This window comes from Sceloporus undulatus, chromosome 3 (genome assembly GCF_019175285.1).
Source record: "Sceloporus undulatus isolate JIND9_A2432 ecotype Alabama chromosome 3, SceUnd_v1.1, whole genome shotgun sequence".
Taxonomy (NCBI): Eukaryota; Metazoa; Chordata; class Lepidosauria; order Squamata; family Phrynosomatidae; genus Sceloporus; species Sceloporus undulatus.
Window position 1 is genome coordinate 37,417,658 of NC_056524.1, and position 23,464 is coordinate 37,441,121.

Genomic DNA, 23,464 nt, shown 5'->3' on the forward strand with positions numbered 1-23,464 from the left:
AGAGAGAGAGAGAGAGCCAGGCAGGGAGGGCTTCGTTCGGCTGGACTTTGCTGCTGCAGCCGCTGCCGCCGCTGCTGCTGCTCCGGTTCCTCCTTTCCCCGGCGGCATGCCTTGCAAGGGCTCTTGGAGCTGGGGGCTTTGGGTGGCCCCTTGGGCTGCGCTGCTGTCTCTGCGAGGTAAGAGGAGAGGCTGCTGGGGGCTTTGGAGGGAGGAGGGGTCTAGCCAGGTGTGGGGATCCCCCTTCACTCTCCCTGCGCAGGATTCCAACTCCTAACTTTAGCCCCTGGGAGGAGGGAGGAAGGGAAGGAGTAGGCAAAGAGGGTGCTCCAGGAGCCCTTGCAAGGGACAGCCGGAGGATGCCAGTCCTTTTGGCCAGTCCTTTCCTTCTCCTCTCTCCTTGCACAGGATTCGAACTCCTAACTTGGGCACCTGGCAGAGAGGGAGGGAGGAGGCAAAGAGGGTGCCTCAGGAGCCCTTGCAAGGGACAGCTGGAGGATGCCAGTCCTTCTGGGCAGTCCCCTCCTTCTCCTCTCTTCCTGCGCAGGATTCGAACTCCTAACTTTGGCACCTGGGAAGGAGGGAGCAGGCGAGGTGGGCTCTCCAAGGAAAGGAGGCACTCAGCTGAAGTGGGAGACCCAGCCGAAGTGTTAGGTGCGCCTTGGTGGATGGAGGTCGAGCTGGGCTTTTGCTGAACTGAGCAAGTTGCCAGAAAGTCCCCGAGGGAGTCTCTCTCTCCCCGCAACTTCTTGTCCTCTCTGTATTTATTTATTTATTTCTTCCCAAGCGCCCCGATTCTTTTGGGAAATAGCTCTTTGCTCCCAAGCCTGAAAGAGAAGAGAAATGGAACAAGAAAGAAGAACGAAATGTCTCTCTGTGTGGGGCTTTGGGGGGAAAGTGGGGCAAGAAGAATCCGATCTGATGATGTGACCTTCCAGGAACAACAACACTTCAAGTCCTGCTTTTCTGATAGAGAGAACTGGCAAGGCGTTATTTCCCTCTGTAATCTCTTTTTGAAGGCAGAGGCATCAAGACAGATAGTTGGTGGTGTTTCTACTAGTGTTTCCCATTTCGTTTTCCAACAATTCTTGGGGCAAGGTGCATCTATGCAAAACTGTTAGCTGCTTCCTCATTACTTTGGGAAAGCGTTTATCGTTGCATGTACCACGCCAAAGTGTCATCTTTAAACATGAAGGGGTTTCCCGCAATCATCATCATCATGTTTAGTATTAATTACACTACATGCCCTCTGTGGCTTCTTATATTTAACCCAAGGTGGCAGTTTAATATGTTGAGGTGCCTTTGTTTTGTTGGTATTGCCTGGCACAGGGCTCCCTCTGAAAGGATGCAAAAAAAGTTTGATCAAAGAAAAACTTTCTTAGGACCGGAGCACTAAGATGTACATAGTAAAACTCGATCAAGCCGGATGGTCATATAGTCAGAGAAGCATTTCCCGTTTGTGTTCACTGTGGGTTATTCTTAAATACTGAAATACTGAAATGTGAGGCCAGATTTGATCAGATGTTTTGCCTTCACTTTATGTACTGCTTTTATGCTAATTGTTTCCACTGTAGGATGGCAATAGGTTCTTTGGCACGTACATCGAGAAAGGTTTTCATATAACAGAGTAACTATTTCTACATAATCCTTGTTAAACCCCAAATAATCTCAGTTTCTAACGTTAATATGGTTTTTTTTTTTTAATTTTTAATTTTGGGAATTAAGTTGTGGTCCTTTTGATGTGGGCAGCGATTCCTGTGCCAGGGATGAAACTGCGTATTTAATCTTTTATTGTACATGAGGAATCGATTTGAAAACATCATATATATCAGAGAGAGATATATCATTAATGTTGCATGAAGATGTAATAACAGATTTGCTGTGTAATGCATTAGGATTTTTAACATTTGTGGAGGATGTACAGATGAGTTACAGTTTGGATGGGAAGTATGGTTTCCATGCAGTGAATTTATCTGGAGCAAAAGACTCAGCTACAAGGATGTATATATGCAAGTAACTAACTAACTAACTAACCAATTGGATTTAACATTAGTTTATTGATTTAGGATCAGCAAAACAACACTGAGAAGCACCTGGTAGACATATAATTATGTTTCTAAAATTAATACTGTTGACAACCTGATGGAAATCTATAATGCTTGATTTCTATAAGTTTAGTGGTGTACAGATATGTAGGACATCAGTTTTGCCACTGTGTGGTTTGCTTGCATGCAAGGACATTTGGCCTTCCACATTTGTGGCTTTGGCTTTTGCGGATTTGATTATTTGTGGTTTAGATTCATATGTCCCCTCTAGGAATTGCTAAGTCCTCCAGTGCAATTCTGCTGGAAGTTGACCATAGAGTTGTGCTGGGGCACCTAGAAGTTCATAGAGAAACACTTCTCTAGGCACATCTGGCAGAGTTGCACTGGAGGACCTGGAGATTCCTAGATAGGTGTTTTCTCAGGCAAAAGGAATAATGTGTTTTTTTTAATGTGCGTTTTTTTCACATTCACAGAGGTCCTTCACCCCTAACCCCAGCAAATGTGCAGGGACCACTGTATTAAGCAAAAGTGAACTTGGTGATGTTGATATTTCAATGGACTATCATTCTTGTATTGCGGCATCTCCTTGATAACGTCTAAAAGTCACACTGTTTTAGTACAGTTATTTTTTACACGGGCCTCTTTCTTCTTTGTTGATGTGATTCAGTTTCCCCAGCATGTGGTGTGTTGGTATGGGATAGTTGTGCCACTGAAGCTTGTAACTGAAGGACTGAAGTTCCTGCTGCTAAAGATACAGATGCAGAACTGTACCAGCTGCTTTTCAGTTTGTTTTATATCTTTGCAAAGGCACCTTAATTTGGGTCTGCAGCACTCCCTGCAGTCTCCAGTTTAGGCCTTTCTTTCCCCAAACAGTGCATAGTTCTTCTATCATTTTGGCAAAATTGTACTTGTTGCTGAATCACTGCACTGTTTTCCTGGTCTTACTATGCAACACATGAATTTCTTTCCCTCTCACCTCACCTCACTCCATCCCAGTTTCCTCCTGCTGGAGCACCATTATCTCCCTAAAGTGTTTTTGCTGTATTCCTTTGTCATAGTCTTGTACTTGAATGGTAGAGAATTATATATTACTCAAGTGAATTCATTTATGACCTTTCAACATCAGTTCAGTAGGTCATAAAGTGGCTTGACTTGGACAATAATTCCATACTTCATAAACCACTGTAACTGAGATGAACACTGGGGATGTGTTCACTTCTCATGCAAAGATCCTAGTATGTATTAATAGTGATTTCTTTGGCTGCATCTGCACTGGAGAAATAATCTAGGTTTACATCACTTTAACTGCCATGGCCCAATGCTCTGGATCCTGGGAATTGTAGTTTGTTGTGGTGCCAGAGCTTTCTGACAGAGAAGGCTAAATGCCTCACAAAACTACAATTCCCAGAATTCCTATCATTGAACCATGACGGTTAAAGTAGTTTCATCTGGGACTATTTCAGTAGTATGGATGCAGCCTTTGTTATGTCTGAATATTCTCACTGGAAGTTGGTTAGCCAAAAACAAACAAACAAACAAACAAACAAAAAACAAGTCAGGAAGGAATGGGAGTTAATGAAAAACTGAGGCTTAGTACAAGCCAGGATATTTTTACTAAGGTAGCAGTGTGATGGTTGGAGTGCTTGGTTCACAACACCTTTCTTGGCTTCATAAAAGAAAACTGGAATAGTCGTTTGAACTGAGATGGTGTAATGCTCCTCTCTTTAAGAAACGAGTGGGTGGCTGCTAGGATTAGTGTAAACACCTCTGTAGTGTTTCCACTATCAGGAAATGATGCTGCCACAAGCTCCTAATTGTGGACTTGATGAATATTATTTTGTACCTATAAAGTGATGTGGTGGCTGGTTTTGCTGTGCCTGTAATGAATATGGTTGTTGTGTAGACTTTGCAGTTTGTGTGTATGTGTCTATGTGTTATGAGTATGCACATCTGTCAATGAATGGGAGAGTGGTTTTGCTATACTGCTTGTAGGTAGAGATGATAGGGATAATTAATCTGTTGTGTGTGTGTGTTTGAATGGGTGTGTGTAACTGAGCTATATGATTGCTAGCTTTGCGCTATAGAGAAACATGAGAGAAGGGTGATTTTTTAAAAAAAGATCCTGCAATGATCTTGAAACATAGTGAAGGCAATAGAATATGTGTGGAAGTTTATATGCTTTTTCTACTTTTAATTTTCACTAGATGTGAACCTTAGCATAGGGTTTGCACAACAGGTGAATACACTACCATCTAAAGACTCACCTCAGACTCACTGGGAATGGAAATTATTGAAAGGAAGGTGATGTATCATTCATTAATGAGGACTGTTAACTTAGATCGTTGCCCTTGAAAGATGTGCAAGGTTGGTTATGGTACCATCTTTCTTTAGGTGCAAAACAGGGTGATAAATTCAAGTGGCTCAAAAACAGAAGGCCCCACTAAATAAGATTGCTGGATATTTTACAACTAATGGGTAGCTGTACATTTATTAAAAAGGATAAGGTGCATGCAAAAAGGATCTCTTGGGAAATGGTAAGGAAGAAAGTAGTATTGTTTGAAGTGTACACTGGATTGGATCCCCCCCTCCCCTGCTATGGAGTATCTGAGCTTTCAACTAGCAGCTGTAGACCATTCTCGATCTGTTTCTGAACTTGAGAACAACAACCTGAGTGGCAGAAGGAAAATACCATTAAACATATTGAACATGAAAACAATTTTTGCCTTGACATTGAAAGATTCAGTTAGTATAGCAGAAGTTAGAAATGGTTCAGGTCCCACTCCAACACATGTGACTTGGCTTTGTTTGCGAACTGCACTGCCCATTGATGGGCATTGTACCATCCATTTTGAAAGGAAACAGTGCTGTATCAAAAAGCTTCAACAGTTATTCATCACAGTGCAGTAAACAGATTTATACTTCCTTTTGTCTATGTAAGCCACTCAGTGCCTATATCAGTGGCAAAAATAATTACATGTTCTCAGGGGTTTTTTTGGGTCTAAGATTTTCTAATTATAAACCATTGCATTCAGAATGACAGCATGATCTGTATGCCAGATCTAGACTTCAGATGCATCTGTAGTGCTGAGATTTGCTCTCCATTTCAGCTGTGACAATTTGGAGAAATGGACACAATTGCAGAACAGGACCCCGGCCAACTTTTAAGAAACATGCTGACTTTATGTGTGGGCATTTTTTTCTTGTGTCCTGCCGTATCCAAATGTGTGTGTGTTTGGGGAAGCAGGCATAAGCAAACAACTCTCAATTCAAATTCATGCTCAGAATTATTCTAGTATCTCATTTATGGAATGAATGAAGGGAAATAAAATTTTGGGGGGAATAAGAACTGTTATTGGTAACACAGTTATTGCTTGTAGAGGAAACACTTTATGCAAGTTGTTGGGGTTCCTCTGTCAAAGCAGGGACTTGTGTAGCCGCAGAGGCATCAAACCCACACATTTCAAACTTTATGGGGTCAATTATGGTTATCTATTAACTAAAATGTTTACACTATATGTGGAGATCTCAAATCATAGTAAAATCTAAAAATTATTTAGTAAAGTCTAAATGATTTAAAACAGGTCAGCATGATTAAGCAAGGGAGATTAAAATAGAAGATATCGATAATAACAAGATGAAACCATGTAATGACAATTTAGCTCCAAAAGTCTGGGTGAAGATCAAGTTTTAAACTAACATTGAATTGGTAGAAATATCAGTGCCACTTGGGTTTCCAAAGGAAGGGCATTCCGTGACTGGTGTGCCACAGCAGATAAGGCCTTCTCCCATTTCTCCACACAGTGTTCTGTTCCCAGTGGTGGGACACAGAGGAGCACCTTCATACTAGACCTCAGTGCTTGGACAGGTATATACAAAGAGATGTACTCCTTCAAGTATTGAGGACTGTTTACTCTGCAGAAAGTCCTGTTTTCTGCAGAAAAACCTATGTGCTAATTTTTCACAGAATATGTCCCAAACTGCAAAGATTCTCATTGGTCCAGGATTCTCCTCATCAGGGTTTCACAACACTGAAAAACCATGTTCTTGGAATATTTTCAAATATTCTTTCCATCCCTAATTATAATAAGTTGTCTTGTGTTTATCTGTTGTTTCTGAGGGCTGTTTAACATAGAGTGATCATACTGTTTTCTGATCACTGGAGTTGTTCAAAATATTGCACAAAATATTGTGGGATGGTATATGCAGGGTCTCGTCGAGGAGTGCTCAAATAGTTTGTATCTATATTACACAACAAGAAGTAGAGGCACTCAGCAGTTCTAGTCCACACTGGAAGGAATAGATGGCATATTCCTGGCTCCTTGGTCCATGTCTTAACCACTAGAGAAAAGTTCACATCTTATGGCAAATAAGCAGTATTCCCCATGGCACCCCTTAGGGGATATTTAACTACTCTTTTTCTGGCGACTCATCTATTTGGCAGGATGCTACTATTATACTTTTTAAAATGCAGTATGCAAGAGTGCTTGTAAACAGCTTATTTCAAGGAGAACTGCACACACAACATATTTGGCAGTAATATGGCAGAGCAATAAACTAGATTTCCCTGTTTTTGAAGGCACATTCAAGTTCCTGAATAGCAGTAAGTTGCAGTGTTCGTGCCTTCTGTTGGCACTGTTGCTCCAGAGTATTTGCATGAACATTCATTTTTTTGTAAAGGGAAACACTCTTAAAATATTTGCATAATAGTAAATGTGTTTGTTGGAGTTGTGTCTCAGGGAATTAATATAGTTTGGCATGGGTCAGAGTGGGCATCACAACTGGAAACAGTTGGCATTGTCACATTGCTGCCATTCTGAACCAGGAGCTTCATATTTTTCATGCCAATGAAAGCCATATTTACTTAATTGTGGTAAAAGCCACTGTTTTCTTATGATATATACTTAGGATATATGCTGATATATACTGCTTTTCAGTCTGAAGAAAACAGTACATTGTTATGTCCTTTTGAACATAGCTTCAACTGTGAGTTAAGGTGATCCTATTCTAGGGTTTTCTTGGGTAGATTTATTCTTTGGACATTTGTCATCCCTTTCTACTGAGGCTGAGACAGTGTGACTTGCTCAACATCACTCAGTGGAGTGGCATGACTGAGCAGGGATTTGAACCATGCTGTCCTGGAATCATAGTCCAGCACTCAAACCACTATGTAATGCTGTCCCCTCAATTCTGTTCTGGTGAACAATTATGTCCATTTTGGCTCCATTTTTTTTACCCCCATTATAAATATTTGGAATTCTAAAAGCAAAAACAAGTAATTGCTAGCCATAACGATGCCCCTTCAAGGTTTTATTCCTTCCTCTCATTTATGTGTGTAAACACCATTTGATCTATACAGTATTTTATTCTCATTAAGAGTTGCAGTCCTGAGCATAAATTAAAGTGGTATCAATAGGGATGTGGTGACTAGTGGTTAAGACACCAGTTCTGATGATTGGAAGACCAGAAGGTTGGCAGTTCAAGGCCTGAGTGTTGCATGATGGGGCGAGCTCCTATCACTAGTCCCAGCTTCTGCCAACCTAGCAGTTCTAAAGCATGCAAATGCAAGTAAATAAATAGGCATTTACTTTGGTGGGAAGGTAATAGCGTTTGGTGCAGTGATGCTGGCTACATGACCATCAGAATAGTTCAGGGACAATGTTGGCTTTTTGGCTTAGTAACGGAGATGAGGACCACCCCTTACAGTCGGTTATGACTAGACATTCATATCAAGGGATTACCTTTACCTTTATCCTTACAACAGAACTGACCAATAATTACATGTGCCTGGCTTTTTTGACTAACCATTTTTGTGTCTCAGTTTAATGTAATTTAAGATATATCTGTAGGTGTATCCACACTACAAAATTAAAGCAGTTCGACACCACATTAACTGCCATGACTGTATTGTACAGAATCCTGGGATTTGTAGTTTGGCAAGGCACCAGAGCTCATTGACAGACAAGGCTGAATATCTCACCAAGCTAAAAATCCCAGGATTCTGCAGGATAGAGTCATGGCAGTTAAAGTGGTGTCAAACTACTTAAATTCTGCAGTGTGGAATAGACGCAGTATACATGTTTGATGTCAAGTATGTGTAGCCGTAAACCTCTCACCATGGATGTTTGGTCTAGGGTTCCCAGATTATGTATCCTAATTGCTGCAATAAAAACTTGTTTAACACTTCTATTTTTTATGTATTAGTCAATGTGTAGAGCAGCCATTACTTTCAACAAACTGTGCACTTAAAATTCCAATTTACGCAGACTCATGCAGATTACAGGAAAAGAAACTAGCCAAGAAAAGATTTTTTAAAGTTTTTTTTTACTTGTAGCTCATTTGGACTAAACAGATTCCATCAATGAGTGTATTTGGTGATTTCTTACTCATACACATGCATGGGCACGCTTCTTTGTAAATACATACGTGCATATCTTTGTCCAATTTACAGCAGAAAACACAGTGATGAGGAGGGGATTAGGTTGCCTGTGACTGATGGGGTCACTGTGACAATTTATCTGGGTAAAAAAATAGTGGTACTCCAGAATTATTGTTCTCTTAAAAAGATGGTTGGAGTTGCTGTAAGAAAACCTTCTTCCACCTTCAGCTAATAAAGATAAGCCTTTTACTTATTTGAACTGGTCAGGTGCTGCCAAACTAATCCATGGTTCTCTAACTTTTAGCCTTCATTACTGCAGTGTACTCCACAATGAGCCTTGGAGATAACTTAAAGTTTTTAACTGATATAGAATGATGTGGCACATATCTGTTTGGGAGAGACAGATAGACGGACAGACAGATGTATCTGATCTATTTTGTATCGACTGCACTTGTTGTCATTTTTTTTTCTGGGATCAATTGAAGATGCATATTTTTGCAGTCACCATTCTGTAGACCAGCCATTTTTTTCAGCAAGGTGTATATTTAGGATTACAATTTATATAAAATAATGCAGATTAGAAGAAAGGAAATTGGCCACTCAAGGGAGCTTTGTATTACATGTGGCACCCATAGTTTTAGATTCATCTCTTTCTGCCTTGGCTAGGGTTGCTGGGAAAAACATAGTTGTATAAAAGAGGGGATTTCAGTAGGAATTGTTTATCACCCTGGCCTTGGCTCACTTGCTAGTTGTGGTCTAGTTGCGGTAGGATTTAATGTTTGCATCTATTGTTGCATCAGGTTCAGATGGTGAACTACAGCAGTTGCCCCATATTTGTGAAAATTCCTTTCTGAAGAAGCGAATTGTTTTTTGATTGGAAGGGAAAGGAAAATGAGATGCTGTTTTACACCATGCCCGATGAATGGTATATCTGGCTCAGTATTACCTACATCAAAAGTGGGGAAATCCTACCCCACAGATGTTGCTGGGTATCAGTTCGTATCAACCCCACTCAGTGGCCAGTTTTCAGGGCTGATGAGTATTATTGTCCAACAGCATCTGTAGCACTACAAGTTGACCAAACTTTAACTTCACAGCTGCTGTCCCCACCCCCATGATATCTACCCTCTTCTCTGATCTGCCTTTCTGTTTTTTCAGAGTGTTCTTGTTTTGGTCAAGGTGGTAGCTTCCTTTATGACAGATCAGCAAGTTTTTTTAATGTCCTGTGTTCTAGCAACGTAGTGTTTTCCCTAGGGTACAGCACAAATAAATCTTGTGTGCAGCCCACACTGAGTAAGTTCTTGTCTTTAGTGGCTAGAAAGCAAAGAAGTCTGTATGCAGACTTTTGCATACATCTGTGTTTCTCCTGCAGTAACATTGAGAGTGAATGAGAAAAGAAAATTAGATATATAATATGCCAAAGGTTTGCAATATGAAATCCTTTGTGTGTGTTAAATTTCTGAAGTTGTCATTACCATGCCCATTTGATTTAAACAGCCTTCCCATTGTCCAAATCCCAAGTTTTGTTAAATCAACATTTCCATAAAGGGAGACAATGTGAGGCTGCTGTGCTTTTCCTTTATAGGAACTGATGTTACATCTTTTTGACCCACCCTTGCTCTGTATTTCCTGCTGTTGCTTTGAGGAGGAGGAGGGGTTTGCAAAATACCTCATAGCCTGAGCTTGGAAGTTACTTTTTTTATGGACTGCAGTTCCCAGAATCATGGTTACTGGTTGGAAAACCAAGCCCCGTTTGTATCTCTTAAATACAAATAGTGTGCTGCCTGAGGGCACCTATGAATATAGTTTTGTGATTCATGTGACTTTGACTGGATGGGGAAACTGTCATTGGTGTACAACTGCCTCCAACAACAGATCTGATGTCCTATTCTGCTTTTGATTCCAGATATCATTGGAGTATATTGTTATCACCATTGGCAATGATGGCTGAGGCTGATGGGTGTTGGAGACCTAAAGTGGCCACATTCCAGTCCTTTTTTCTACTACAATTCAAGTTGTAATGTAGTGTGATTTTCAGAGGTCCTTGGCAAGATAGCAACTAAATTGTTCAGGCTGGTGTGTGGAAAACAGGCTTTTAAATTTGGGAATAATGCTTTAATGATCATTGGCCTTTTATTTTATGATCCAGTTGTTTACTGACTTTAAATCTATTCAGTAACAAATTAATGTGCTCCAATCCCAATTAAGAAACTGTTTGTATGTAACCAAGGCTTTCTTAGTTTTCCTATGTGCCGAATATTTAATTTTGGCATATATCTGGTGGGATTTTTATTTCTACAATAGGGTATACCCAGTCTCCTTGCTCATTTTATCTAAGCATTTTTGGCTCCAATCCTCAACACATTTATTTGGAAGTAAATTTCCCAGAAATCAATGGAATCTACTTGCCCTGAATGCATCTAGGATCAAGGAGCCAACTTCATTTATCTGTAACACAACTGATAACTTTATAGACTACAACTGCAGCTTCCGACAGACTTAATAAAGGAATGAATCCCATTTAACTCAGTGGGAATTGCTCTAGAGTTTTAGGACTATGGTAAAGAGCAGTTTTTCTCATCTTATGAGCAGGCAGATTGCATCAGCTGCATGCAGTCAGGTTGGGCACAGACGCAGGAACAACACAGTCGCTAAAATGGATTAACAATAAACACAACTGTGCTGGTTGCAAATCAGAGTTTTGGTGTTGCATAGGGCAAGGATCTAAACATCAAGTAGTCTGCCTGCAGACTCATACTGTCCTAGCCCCACAAAGGGATAACTCTGATGAGAATGGTCAGAATTCATGGGTTACTATGGGGCAGAACAATAGCATGGCTATCCCTATGTCCTGATAATATGAAAGTCATCTCTCTCTCTCTCCCAGTTGGGCTGGGGCCTTGGAGTGACAACCCTCATCCTTTATATGGGCGACCTCAAGTGGAAAAGCATACCTGTATCTCAAGAGCTAAAGTACCCCAAGAGCCAGTATTTCAAGGGCTAAAGCCTCAGGTTAGGGTGTCTAGATGGCAGTACAGACCACTCTGAAATGGCGGGCTGGAGTTGCCAATTTTAACTGCGGAAGGACGCCACAGCTGCCAAACTGTGCGGTATCCCTCTGCAGTAAAAAGAGCCCGGTTCTTCCATGTCCTTTTTGTGGCGTGTTGCTTACGTCACGGGTATGCGATTGGTGATGTGCAGATGATGCGCGTTGTCGTCATCATGGTGGTGCCCATTTGGACAGGACGCCGCTATGATGCCACCACCCCATAAGGACTAGGGTTCTGGAGTGTGAAGTTGCCGCATGCTCTGGAACTCTAGTTTTGGCACTGGCACACTGCTTTTGTCTGGTGTGTCTCAGGCCTATGCAAGGAGCAGAGCAGAAGAAAACAATTCCTGGTCAGGCCTTTCTCAAAGGCCCGGCCTTCAGATGTTGAGCATCTCTGCAGTTTGACTCTGAGGTCTAATATACACTGCAGAAATAATACAGTTTGACACTGCTTTAACTGCCATGGCTCAGTGATGTGAAATCCTGGGACTTGTAGTTTGTTGTGGCACCAGAGCTCTCTAACAGAGAAGGTTAAGGTCCTATACAGACTGGCACTTTGAGCTGGCCTGTGGGTGGAGTCAGGGCATAGCGTCCTGATGTTGGATGCCCTGACTGCCCCCAGGGCATCATGACGCTGCATGCCATTCCAGATAGTTCGCAGCATCATGACATGCCTCTGCTGCTGCATCCTGATGATGCAGTGCCGAAGGGATGCCATACAGCTTTGCTGCTGCAGCTATGACACCCTTTGAAGGGTGCAAAAAGGAACCACTTTTTGTGGCTCCTTTTTATGCCCTCCAGAGGCCGGATTGGGGCCGTGGCGTGAGGTTGCCATGGCCCTGATCCGGCTAGGAAAGGGGCAGCTGCAGGTTGCCCCTTTGAGATGGTCTGTATAGTCCCTACAAAATATAAATCCCACAATTCCATAGTATTGTGCCATGGTAGTTAAAACCGTTTCAATGCATTGTTTCTGCCGTGCAGATTAGGCCAAGGTTAAAGTCTGGTCTATAGTGTGTCTGAGCAGTTGGACCTCAGTGAGAAGGCTGCTGGCTTCATAATATAAGTAAGTCCTCCCATTCTAATTGATTTTGGGCACAATGTTCCCATGGGGTAAGAGGACAACCAAGATTTTTCTCATTCATCTTTTATACAGTATTGATGGATTCTTCTTCCACACATTGAATGTTACCTCTAGGCTGTTGCTCATCTGCAGGAGTGAAGGCAACAGCAATGTTTTAGAAAGATGAGTGGAGGAAATTGGAAACAAAAAAACCTTCATCTAACAAAACACACTTTCAGATCCCGTTCTTCCCTCTGTCCACAATATACAACAACAAATTTGAGCCAGAGCTTAGGCCTTTCTCTTCATCATTTTCCTCATGAGATGGGGGTGCATTCCAGTACAAAAAGTGTTGGGATGGCCAAGCTTTAATGCCACGTTGCCCATGTAATTTTTACAGATGCATTTGAAACTATACTTTTAGTTATCTTCGAGTGTTTGATATGATTTGATCCAAAGGATTTAATGAACTGTAGGCCCCAGTCTCCTTTAAAAGTAAATTCTGTATTACCTAACCTTGTCTACTCCACTTTAACATATGATATATTTAAAAAGTGCATTTTGTTCACATGCCATCACTCTTGTAGTTACAAATTTGTACAGCCATCATCATCTTTGTATGCTAATTATGTGGTCTGGTACTTATAAAGATTACAAAAATGCATGCTGGAGACTAATTACATTTTGTATATCTAGAATAATTTTCACAGACTTCTTATAGTGCAGTGGTGGATTACCATGAGCATTTGATGAAATCTTTGCAATATGTACTCTCTCTGGCCTTTATTGATATTGTTCCTTTTTCTTTTGACACCTTAATCCTATGGCACTGTTTTATTAACTGAAAGAGCTAATAGAACTCAAGATAATGTTTTCCCAGAATCCTATTTTTCTTGCATTGAGCATATTTTTTATTCTGTTACTTTTGGGGATAAGAAACATTGATTGTTAAATCGCTGATTTGTCTATTTTGGTGAACTTAAATTTATATTTCCTGTAGTCAACCTCATTGGGTTTTTACCATGAATATTGGAATCAGCCACTTTGGACCCAAATGGATTATTTCAGACTAAATGGCTTTAGATCCTAATATTTTAGGATTGGGTTTTCTTCTTTGTTGACTAATGAGAATGTGAAGATATCACTCTGAACTTTTTGCCAGATACTATTTTTTTTAAAGAAAATCTTACACATTTTCAAAATATAGACTGGGACTGGTGTATTCACTCATTTCAATAGGCTATGTGATGTGTTTAAAGAATGTACTCAATTGTATCATTAGATTGTTTTTATTTGTTTGTTTGGGTTTTTTAAATACAATGTTTTCTTTAGTAGTAATCACATCTTTAGAGAATGGGTTAGTTACCTTTAGAATGTGGACAAAAATTCTAAAGTATGTTTGTGCTTAAATAAATTCTCAGTGGAACTTCACAGTTCATATAGCCATAATTACAATTACTAACACTCCTCTTTCAGGACTAACCTACACACGATTTATGTTGAGAATTATGTGTTGCTTTCTCTATTTATATATTTACAAAATTCAATTAGGAAGGTTGCAGTTTGAAGTAGAAGTCCTAGAGGGAGAAGGAGTGGTGCTTAACCTTTCCTCTCCAGTAGGGTTTCTATTCAAAGTTGCTTCCTCAGTTGCTTTTCCTGCTACAGGAGAAATGCAGAATGCATGAATATTTACATATTTTCTTTCATTTGAGAAAGAAAGCAGCATAAGGTGCATCCCCTGATTTCCTGCTTCAGATTGTAGCCTCCACAGACAGTCTGTGTGTGTGCGCGCGCACACGCCTCTGTGAGTGTAAGTACGTGTGCATGCAAGCATGCATGCATGCTTCAAAGTAAAGGAACTTGCCACTCAGGTTATGTGTAAACATGTATAGTTTGGGCCCCATATTCTAAGTTTTTGAATCATTATGACTGTGGAATTCAATGAATAATGATCTAGGCGGCTTAAGCCCCATTGCTGTTAATAGGAGGCATTGACACATGTTCACATTTTGCTTAATAAAAGTATAGAACTGCAGTGATTCTTGCTAAGGCTGTGTCCTGCTTCTTATATGTCCCTGCCAATATGTATTTATAATTATTCTTTTATGCACCAGATAGCATCTCTGCATATGGATTCTGAGGCATTCAGTGATCCTTAAGAATGAGGTATTTTGTAAGGATGTTAATGTTTGTGATAGGGTTTTATTTATGGCTTTGATAAAACATACAATATACATGTTTTAACTAAATTGCTTGTGAAGGAACAGTCTCATATCAAGAGAGTGTAGAAAAGGACTGTCGTTGGTGCATTTATGCACATTATGTTACTAGTGAAGAACATTCTTGCATTTTGTTGATCACAGTGTTCATAGTTAATCTGTTTATTGCAGCCGAGTAGCTATAGAAACAATTAACTTTGGTCACATAGAAACATTGTGGGTGTGTGGCTATAGCATGTGGCCTATGACAAGGAAAAAGGAAGAATAGATGAAAGTTCATGTGGTCTTGTAATGATCAGAATGTTGATCTTGGTCTGGGAAGATACCTCAGTTCACATCCCCACTGATGTATCAAAAATAAAATTAGCTATACTAATTTTTCATGGGGAAGAGTCCACAGTAGCGCAACTCTGTTATGACTCATGGAACATAATGGCTGCTTTGCTCTGGAAAATACCACATTTAGCTGTTCAGGGTGAAGGAATACCACCCTGGAGGAAGATTTCCAATTGCTTTGAGGGGGACTGCAACCATTAGATGATAGTCGCACTTTGACCTTCATTATGTTTTTACTGAGCACAATACCTAAATTTAATATTCAGCTTTGGTGACATAAAGATTTCACTGTCCTCTCTGAATTGTCAGGAACATGTGTGTTTCATCCCAGCAATGGGCAAATCTATAAATTATGCCAGAATTTTGTTTCTAGAAAATGGGAGCAGTAATTGATTCTTCACCTTAGTGTGCATCACTGGATATAACCTGATATGTGCACATATAATGTGATTAATTTAGTCTAAAGTTTTTGCCTTGAACTGAAGACTTTATTAAACCAGACTGCTAAGGCAACACAATTCCATTAATGTAGGAAATGCAAATGTGCTGCTTTGTTGTTGTTATTGTTGCTGCTGTTGTTGTCTTCAAGTGATTTCGGACTTATGGCCACCCTAAGGTGGACCTATCATGGGTTTTTTGTGGCAAGATTTGCCAATGACTTCTCCTGAGTCTGAAAGCATGTGACTTGCCTAATCGGTTTCATGGCTGAGTGGAGAATCGCACCCAGGTCTCCAGAGTCATAGTTGAATGCTGAAACCACTATGCTGTGCTGGCTGTCACCAGTTTGGAGACAGTCATTTCCACACAGCTCTTCAAAACTGCCATGGTGATGGTCCCGGGCTCTATCGTATGCATGTTGGCCTTCATTACTTTGTTTTCCTGCCGAACGTGTCTTTTGGTTTGTATTTTTTTTTAATTGTGCATTCACAGCAATTAAGGAAAGAAAGAAAGAAACTTGGAAGTTATTGAATGTGGATATTTTACTGTGTTGTGAGCCGCTTTGAATGTCTTGTCACAGAAAAACAGGATAAAAATAAAAGTTTTATTTATTATTAATATTAGTGAGGGATGGAGGAATACAGGGAGGATGAATTTAATCACATTCACTTACACAATGTGACTGCTTGCACATTGGAATTGCAGCAGGAGGAACTTATGAGACATGAATCAGTAGTGAAAAAGCACCACAATTGGGAAGCATTGATGGATTTTTCCCGTCAGTGAAAAGGAATGCTTCAGGAATGGCTGGAAGATGAAACAGCTACAAGACAGACATGACTTTGGATGATAAGGTATAGCCACACATGCTGCTATTCTGTTGCAGTTCAAGTTTGACAGTCCTATGCCCAACTACAGACCTCATAGATACAACATCTGACCTAGTTTTTAAACTTTTCTGTTTCTTTCCCTAACTTCTTTGTTTGTTTGATGTTGTTGTTGCTGCTGCTGTTGTTGTAGTATAACCTAGTGAAGAGTTCTAGTGAATTCAAAGGTTTGTACTCAGTGAACTGTAATTTCAAGTCATATCCTCCTCACCTATTTTGCAAGGGTTTAGAAAGAATGAATAGCAATTTTACATAAGAATACGTTCTATACTATTCTGGCTAGAATAGTGATGTTTCTAAAAAGGCAGTGTGTGCTGATCCTGCATTCTTCCTTCCCTCTGCTCCAATCATTCTAAAACGTGCTGCTTCTCATTCCTCCCTCCCCCCCCCCCCCCATCAATCCTGCTGCTGCCCGAATGCTGGTATCATGTACCTTTGAAAATACCCTGAAACTCGGTGCTGTTCCGCTGATGCTCTAGGTGTATTGACTTTAGTGATGTAGAAACCATCACCAGACAGTTAAATATACTGTTCTTTAGAGATGTAAACTCTTTTTAATTCTTTGGATGCTCCATTGACTCTCTGCTGTGTTGTTAATGTAGGAGTTAAGACTCTGCTAGTTTTGGATCAGAGGGAAGTACAGTTGATTTGTAGGGCTGCTATCAGAATCTCATGACCAGAATAAACCAAGGAGTCCTTGGCTCATTGTCAAAAGAGCAAAGCAGCCTAAGCCTTTGTCTTTTGGTTTGTCAAGGGCAGTCCCTTTCTGTGCCCTTGAAACAGCTGGCATGCCTCTGGCCTTTCTTATAGGACTCATCCATAATCGAGGGTTTCCATCACCCATGCTGTTTGCCCATGATGCAAATGATTTGCTTCTTTTTCAGCTGGATGATGCTGATGTATATGACATATTAACTGCAATGTTGCTTTCTCTTTCTTGGGTAGATGCAGCAACTATTTTCCTATAAATTCTCTTTTCTCTCATAGTCCACCTCTCTGTCCAAGCATGCTAGATATTTATTAAATCTATGCTTCCTGTTTGATTGCCAGTTTTAATATTTTCTACATTTAAATCTGAACAGTAGCATACAACAGATAGCAGATATAAACTGCTTGTAGCATCTGATGGAGTTCTGAGACTGCTGTTCTCCATGGTCAAAAGAGAAGGATTCAGGCTCCCTACATTCATGTTACTTTCCTGCATCCTAGTTGAAATGGCCCTTCTGGCGTCAGCAGTATCTTGATGTAATTGACAAGAGGTGCTGGATGCTTGCTGAGTCAGTGAGGTGTGTGCTTGCCAAGTGACTGCAGCAGAAGCAGGGCTTTTGCTCTCCTCAGATGGTGCAAAGCCAATGTTCTATGAGTTTGTCTAGTTGTTTATGTGCCACCTTAACTTTGGGCTCCCCTCCCCACTAAATGCAAGATTTGGCAGCATTAACACTGAGTGAGCAATGGGAGAAAGAAAAGGTGGAAAGAGAATGTTCTTGTGCACTATAAGAAATGATAATGCTAGGGATCTTGGTTTTGCTATCCTAATCCACCATTCCCTGCCCAAGCCAGGCTTAATGCTGTGATGGTACATTTGTACACAAACCAGTACATAAAAACAATGAATCATTTATCAAGGTGACATTCAGTTGATTCTCAAACCATGCATTCAGGTTTTCTGGTGGATAAACTGGCTATTTCCCCGATATACATTTTTTGCAGCATGATATTGGAATGTGTAGTTTTAGATATAGTTCATTTCTTTTCATATTTATGAAGCTCAAGGTATTGTAAAATTTTTCTTTATTTTGATGCATAACCGAGCAAATTCTGGATTTCATGTTGTGTGGAACTTAATTCACTTCCATTCACTTCTGCTTAGAACTCCAATGATTGTTTCACCTGCAAAACATTTCAGAGTGTAAATGGGGGTAGGACCCAGGAGGTTCATTTCCCCCCAAAATCATTTCATTGTACATCTTCATAGTTTTGCTTTGGCACAATTTTTCTTCCAGTCACTTTTTGGGGAGAAGGCTTGGGTAGAAAACAGGACGAATTTGCAGCATTCTTCCCTTTATGATAGTTGTACAAATTGAGTACGGGAATCATTGTGCCCAATCTGAGTTGATGGGTGCTGTGATGGGAACTGCACTGCGAACATTTCCACTCCTGTTCTAAGGAAATCACTGAAATGGACAAAGCATTTTGAGATGCATGGGTCAGTTGTTTTGTGCAAAACACACACCATCTTTCTCAGATCAACTCTAATTTTGATCACTGTACTCTCAGACTGAAATGACTTTCATTTCAAGTAACCAGCATATGTTCTAAAATTGCACTGGTGAGTTTATAAATGATTCTCTGATGTGTAACTAATAATTGTAATATGTTGTGTATGTTATAGAAAAAAAACCTGGCTTGCAGTTTCCTGCAGAAATTAAAGTCACTTATGCTAGGCTTGTTTGATTCCAGTTTTAATTTGCCCCTCTAGGTATGACTCTCCATCTGTAACTTAGGATGAACACACAACTGTTTGCAAAATATAATGTGTGATACTCTTCATTAATGCTTATGTATAGCTCTGTCAGGAGTCTGAATGGATGCATTTTAAAAATTAACTCTCTGGGCTGCAAGCTGACTGCTTTTTAATGCATTTCTCATTTTATATTGCTAATAACAGATCTTGCATTTGGCTGTCTGCATTTTCCAGCATTTATGTGTTGGAAGCTGGGTATTTGGGTTATCCCTAGCACTGTGTGGGTTATTTCAAATCCTGTCATTTCTCTCTGTCTCCCTTTTCCTATTAAGAACACTCCTGCCCCCCCCCAAAAAAACCCATCCTGTTTATAAAAACAGGAAAACTGCATATAACATTTTTTTTAAAAAAAATTGAATTCACCTCTTTTTTAAAATTCCTCATAAATTAGCTTATATACAAAATGTTTAATATAACAGGTCACTAAACACCACATTGTGAATTGGGGGTGGGAATAGCAGAGACATACAAATAGTAGAGGGAGATAAACAAGTACCAGATTTGCCTGATTTTGTAGCTGAGTTCATTGGAACCAATTCAGTTCTATATTTGGTAGGGCAATGTGGTTTGCCTCAGTTCTAGATCTGGGCGTGTTGTTAATAAAGTGAATTGAAAGTCATGAAAACTCATGCTTCAATAAATCAGTTACCCTTAAAGGTGTTGGAAAATTTCCTTTTTAGTACTCCACTTTTTGTCAACCACAGTGTTTGTATTTTCCCCATTACATAGAAACCATGTGAATATTCTGCTTTAGGCTTTAAAAATGTCTTGGCCCACTACTGACGATGAAATGTCTCTCTTCAAACTAGGTTGGTTTTTAGCATTATTGTAACACCACATTACACATGCTTACTCAGATCCCCAGATGTTCTCAGTACAGATGAAGCAGTGCTTGTAAACAAAGAGTAAAGATGTTTTGTGTCATTGTTTGATTTGATGTCAAATAATTCCTCTATTTCTCATAAAAGAATAATAATGTGGAAGAATACAAGTTGCTTTTTTAAAAAAAGAAATATTTGATATGCCTTCAGTACACTTTACCTTTTAAAAAAAGATGTACATAAAATGGAGCCTGCACTTTATACCTACTGTGCTAGGTACTACTTCCCAGCTCTATAATTCCTGTAAATACAGGGCAATTGGTGTGCTGTTAATGGCCATCTAATTGCACAGACTGGTTAACCCAGACATTTCACACTTCATGGGGAAATTGGTATCCTCCTGGTGTGAAAGTGGACAGCCCGTTCTGTCCATTTGGTCACAGCAGGTTTTGATATGCTGAAACACAGGTGTTCACTTTTCAAAGCCAGAATAGAACTAGATTGTGTTAATTATAAATGTTGCTACAACAACCCTCGTTATACTTCTTCAAAATCTATAACAACTTTCATTCTCATCAGTACAATGGTAATAATCTCAAGAACTGCCCTTCTGTATGAATTTATCTGAACATATATGGTATTCTCTACCAAACTCGTGCTATCCAGATGCTCATCTACATCTAGCATAGGTCTTGTTTTGTGTCTTCCTGTCATCTGAGGTACAGATGATAGGTGAGAACATAAAATGTTGGCTTTTCTTATGCTTGGTGACCAGATAGAAATGCTAAGATAAGAGAATAGCAGTTCTTGTGCATACTATACTTTTATGCTAAACTCAGATCCAGGATGCATTAGTATTGTGACTATATGGGAATGGTTCTGCTTAACATATATTTCTTTTTTTGTATGTCAAAAACATATTATTATTATTATTGTTGTTGTTGTTGTTGTTGTATATCCCACCTTTCTCCCAATATAGGAACTCAAGGTGGCATACAGTGCAGTTGCTAATAGCTCTGGATTTATATGAATTATGGAGCTAGGTAGTAGTACAGATGGGTTGTACTGTAGCATTGCACAATATTCACATATTGTCTTGTGCAAAATAGACATTTATAGTTTTGAGGCAGCAGTCCTATTTCTATCCATTAAACAAAATCAGCTATCTTAAATACATAGACAATAGGCCTATATTTACTCAGACACAGCAGTTCTCTCTGCATATTTTTATAAATATGATGAGTAATATAATTTTATATGCACACTAAGTTTTAAATTGATATTAAAGGGGTAAACTAATTTTAGATCTTCTAAGAAGTATGCTTGGTGTGTATTTAAGTTGTAACCAAAATCTTATGGCTTTTCTCCTGTGCTTTCTAATAATTTCGCATATCCAAAATGTTCTCCAGAGGGAGGCACACTTGGCCCTGCTGGTTAATCCAGTGTATTTTATATATTCAGTAACATGTGTATAAATTGCTTTTCAGGACATGTTGCCCTCACAGGGCAGTGTACATAGAATCTGCAGTAAACACATAAAATAAAAATTACACCCTTTAAAAATGTTCAGTAACACTTTATCACAAGATAACAATGAATACACAGTTGTTTGAAATAATAAAAATATCTCATCAAAATGTCTCTTAAAAACCAACAGTGGTGGTGCCATATGTATGTCATGGAGCAGGAGGTTCCACATTTAAAAACGTCAGTTTCAGAAAGATCTGGAGGGAGGGTGAGGAGGCTTAATGATGTGTGTAAGTCTGACCATGGTTCCCTTGGCTCCCTTGTTAGTAGGTAGTAAATCTGCTGCAAGTTTTACTTTGAAATGTAAAGGAGCCATCCAAGGTGCTGAAACTGTTCTGGAACTAAGGATAGAGCTTTTAAAACACAGAAGGTTCAGTATCCCACTGTCATGGAAGTCAATGGCCACAACTACCTACCAATGAATGAAATACTTAACAGGGCTCTCCCAGGCAGATACATTGTTGCATCAGTCTGGAATTGGTAGGACCTCACATAGCTCCAAATAAATAAATAACCTCAGTGAGGCCTTTTATTCTTTTTAGACAGCCCTGCTTCTGGCTACACATGGTTACTGAAGAACAGAGAGTCTTAAATGAGTAGACATCTTAATTGCAACCTATAACGCTTCCATCATTCTTTTGCATTGACTGGAGCGGACATTAATGAACACAAGTCCCCTAATGCAAGAGTATGTGCAGTTTAGGGGAATGTGTCATGTGTTGTGTGGTGCTAGATCAGAGAGCTCTTGACCCAAATGGCTCTCAATTGAAAGACTCCATTTGGGTGTCAGTTTCTGGGTTTAGGATCTCTGTATATCCTGACTTAGCTGGTTTATCCCTGGTATCAGAGGCTTGGCTGTTGCTCAGAGTTGGACTTATGACAACCACTCTTATCTAAATGTTTGTTGCTGTGGCTTTTGTGTGTGTGTGTGTGGGGGGGGTGTTTGTTATACTATTATTATAAGTTCTTTTGGGGATCTGTATATGAAATACAGCCTAAAATATTTTAAATATAATAACATCCTTATGTTGACTTGTCTTATGAGTATAGGCTGAGTAGGAAAGCTTTAAAGTATTTTTATACTAGATGGGCTGTATAACCTTTTTTGGAGGGCAAGGAGTACATGTCTTTCACTTGAAGATATGAAGTGGTACAAGGGTACTGCCTTATTTAGCCATCTTACCAAAGTCATATGTCATCTTACCAATGTCACTGTACCAATGTCATCTTACCAATGTCAGTATCATGTAATATGTGTATAGGAGCTTATGTAGATTGGTCCTGTGCCTGGCAAGTTTTCAGACATGGCCAGTGTTCTACAAAAGAAGAAAGTGAAAACGAGGGAAGGAAGGAGAGCTTGACAGTCCTTGTCAGTCCTTGAGAGGACTAAATGCACAACCTGAATATGTGTGTGTGTGTTTGAAAAACCCTCATTATTTAAGGAAGCTTTCAAGTGAATTAACTTTAAATTGGAGAACTATTTTAATTTTTTATCATAATCATTTTTAGAAGGGTATTGATTTTATTTTGTACTATTTTATTGACTCTTGTCTTAATTTTTTTTACAAATATCTCAGAGAACTGTGGCTTTGGATTGGTATGTGAATTTAATAAATTATTAATAAATAAATGTTAAAATGTTTGTTTCCTGGTTTTAAAGGCAAGATTTACCAGATTATTGTTGATTTTACATCCTCAAAACATATTTATCAGAAATCTTGTTGAATGAAACTGTATATTTGTGTGCTTTAACCACTACTGGCATCTTTCCCCCCCTCTTCGACTACATGCTGCCATATGGCATTGGCTGTGGCTATGTTCTCTTTTAAGCATTTTGCCTCTCCATCCAAGGTTTGAAGGGCAAATCTTTGCAGTTTTGTACAGGTAAAAATATCTTCCACTTGGTGTTTGGCAGTAGAGTATCATTTTAATCTTTCACAATTTCCTCCTCCAGTACCCATTGGTTGGGTCAGATGGTTCTCCAACTTGGGCTGCCCAGGGAATCTTACCCCTGCAAACTGTTCCACCTAGAAATTTCAGATACAGGCTTTGTATTTCACAACAAGGTTTTCTTTCAAGGCTTTGCTTAAAGAATATGGCTATCCTTATTTCTTTTGCTCTTACTTTAAGGGAGTAATACAGTCACCAAAATAGTTGAGGTTGTCCCAGCTTAGACCTGGGATGC

General features: G+C 39.6%; 1 protein-coding gene across 1 annotated transcript in view; it reads left to right on the forward strand.

Moving 5' to 3' along the window:
* The first annotated feature begins 26 nt into the window (after positions 1-26).
* The window catches only part of IGSF11 (immunoglobulin superfamily member 11), a 261,610-nt gene continuing 238,172 nt past the window's right edge, over positions 27-23,464 (forward strand). The window contains exon 1 of the mRNA XM_042461056.1: positions 27-176. Within this exon, the coding sequence (XP_042316990.1) occupies positions 107-176 (70 nt within the window). The 5' untranslated portion in view covers positions 27-106. The remainder of the gene's footprint in view (positions 177-23,464) is intronic.